General features: G+C 46.6%; 1 protein-coding gene across 1 annotated transcript; it reads right to left on the bottom strand.

Annotated features, from left to right (window-relative positions):
* Positions 1-1,826: 1,826 nt before the first annotated feature.
* Positions 1,827-2,765, bottom strand: LOC131815262 (olfactory receptor 6N1). The gene has a single exon (XM_059146979.1). The coding sequence runs from the start codon at positions 2,763-2,765 to the stop codon at positions 1,827-1,829; it is 939 nt and encodes a 312-aa protein (XP_059002962.1).

The following is a 2,765-nucleotide window of genomic DNA, read 5'->3' as shown; positions in this document are numbered from 1 at the left end:
TGTAGTGTTGACAAGTTGTTCCACCTCCCTGGGTTTAAATCTCCAATTTTATGAAATAGATACAATCATTGCTTTCATAAAATAGCTGATTCCGATGTATCCTTTCATTTTTCAGCTTCAATGTAACTTCCTCCAGAAGAGAGGTGTGTGTGTGTGTGTGTGTGTGTGTGTGTGTGTTTTATAACTAGTTACCACAATTTTTATTAACTTGTTGTAACTAAGTATAAATTAATTACAATGTTAATATCTGTATTCTCAATTCTTCCCAACCAGCTTAAGGCCAGGAACTGGACAGAGTTTATTGTGTTCATCCTTTTATGTAGGCCTTAATATGGCACCAGACACAGTTAGAGCTGAATAAACATGTGCTTACTGCACTGGATGGGGGGGTGGATGGGTGTTTTTAAGGGGATTGCAATATAAACACTTGAGGATTTCCATAGAAAATTCTATAAAATTGCAGTTTTCTTCCAGCCAGTGTATGCATAATAAACCCTAATGCCAGCTAATAATGAAATCACCACATTTCTCATATGTAAACTATAGGATTATTTTTCACATATTTTCGTATGTTTAAGGAAATAAGTAGCTTGAAACAGAATAAAGAAGTAGTCCGATGTAAAGAGTAATCTTATCCTGGCTTGACTCCTGCACTCTCACTGGGAATGGATGTCAAGGCCACCAAGACGGACATGCACAACTGGCCAGAACCCTAGGGCCACCAGCTGGCTCAGCTCTCGCACACGCCCTCTGGCTCCTTTACCGCTTTCCTCTAGGGAACAGTATCTGGGAATTATTTTTTTGCATTTTTTTTTTGCATAATTACATTTTCCTGGATGTTGTTCTAAGGCTCAGTGTAATGATGAGAGGTTTGGGGCAGAATAAAATCTATATCTATATCTATAGCTATATCTACATCTAGATATAGAAATATAATTTTTTTTGCTATCAGTTACATGCCAGACACTGTAAGCTAATTCTTTTTTAAAAATTATTTTATTTATTTATTTATTTGACAGACAGAGATCACAAGTAGGCAGAGAGGCAGGCAGAGAGAGAGGAGGAAGCAGGCTCCCCGCTGAGCAGAGAGCCCGATATGGGGCTCGATCCCAGGACCCTGAGATCATGACCTGAGCCAAAGGCAGAGGCTTAACCCACTGAGCCACCCAGGTGCCCTGACCTTAACATAATTCTTAAAACAACCTTCAAGAAAATATTTTATACAAATGGTGAAATTAAGAGTGAGATTTTGAGTTACTTTCTAAAGATTATGTAATCAATAAGTAACTGAATGGACTAGGATCTAAACCCAGATGTATGTTGTTGGAATGCTTTCCTCTACGATGCTGGTGTTTTCCATTTGAATACATAAACAATCAGTATACATGAAATACCATTTAAGGGTAAGTGATACAAGGAAAACCAGTTGCTTTTGTTCTAACATTTATTTCACAAATATGATTGTTTAGAATATGACTAAATGCACGTATATTAAATATACAACGAATTTACTCTGTGTGTGTGTGAGAGAGAGAGAGAGTGTGTGTGTGTATTCATAGTAGTGGAGGCGCAGAGCTGACGAAAGCCCGCACGTGCCGTACCAACATCAGAGATTTGAGTACCGCCGCGCTGTACCGTCTTCCCGCCGGGCCGCCGGCTGCGCGTGGCTCCAGCAGACAGAATGTTTGCCTTGGCGCCGGGAACCAGACCGTCCTTGTCCCGGCTCTGCGTCCTGTGCAGAAAAGCTCTCAAGGCTCATTGGTGGTGACTGAAGACCCCCAGCATCACCGCATGTCAGCCTCCCACACGGCCGGCTCCGCCCACCTTCATCCCAGTGCCCCTGACCCCGCTAACCGCCTCCTGACCGCCTCCTTGATATCCTTGTTGCGGAAGCTGTAGATGAAGGGGTTGAGGAAGGGTGTGAGCACCGAGTAGACCACCGCCAGGGCACGGTCGTAGTCCAGGGAGTAGCTCTTCTTCAGCCGCACGTACATGAAGAGGATGCTGCCGTAGAAGATGAGGACCACGGTCAGGTGGGAGGCGCAGGTGGAGAAGGCCTTCCTCTTGCCCGCAGCTGAAGGGATGCTGAGCACCGTGTGGATGATCTGGACGTAGGAGCTGAGGATCAGCAGGAAGGTGGCCAGGATCTTGCAGGAGTTGATAACAAAGTCCACGAGGACGTTGATGGAAGTGTCCGTACAAGCCAAGCTCAGCACGGGAGGGAAATCGCAAAAGATGTGCTGAATGCGATTGGGGCCACAGAAAGGGAGACGGGACACTAAGGAAATTTCAACCACCGGCCCAGCCAGGCCTCCCAACCAACAGCCAACAGCAATCTTGGCACAGAGTTCTGGGGTCATGAGGGTGGGATAGTGGAGGGGCCGGCAGATGGCTAAGTACCTGTCATAAGCCATAGCTGTGAGGAGGTAGCACTCAGCAGCCCCAAGAGAGTGAAAGAAATAGATTTGCAGGAGGCATCCGGAGAAAGAAATGGTCTTCTCCACACTGAGCAGGTTCGACAGCATCTTGGGGATGGTGGCCGCGGTGTAGCCGAGCTCCAGCAGGGAGAGAGCGCTGAGAAAGTGGTACATGGGTGTGTGGAGACGGGAGTCCAGGCGCACCACCAGGAATATCAGCAGGTTGCCCAGGACGGTGGTGAGGTAGATTAGAAGCAACAAGACAAAGAGGTACGCCTGGACCCCCTGAAGATGGGGAAAGCCCAGGATGATGAACTCTGTCACCTGGCTCCAGTTGCCGGGGCCCAT

Source organism: Mustela lutreola, chromosome 14 (assembly GCF_030435805.1).
Source record: "Mustela lutreola isolate mMusLut2 chromosome 14, mMusLut2.pri, whole genome shotgun sequence".
Classification (NCBI taxonomy): Eukaryota; Metazoa; Chordata; class Mammalia; order Carnivora; family Mustelidae; genus Mustela; species Mustela lutreola.
The sequence above is the reverse complement of the archived record's forward strand: the minus strand, read 5'-3'. Positions and strand labels throughout refer to the sequence as shown.

Coding starts and splice junctions, on each gene's coding strand:
- LOC131815262 (XM_059146979.1), bottom strand. CDS start 2,765: ATGGGCCCCGGCAACTGGAGCCAGGTGACAGAGTTCATCATCCTGGGC.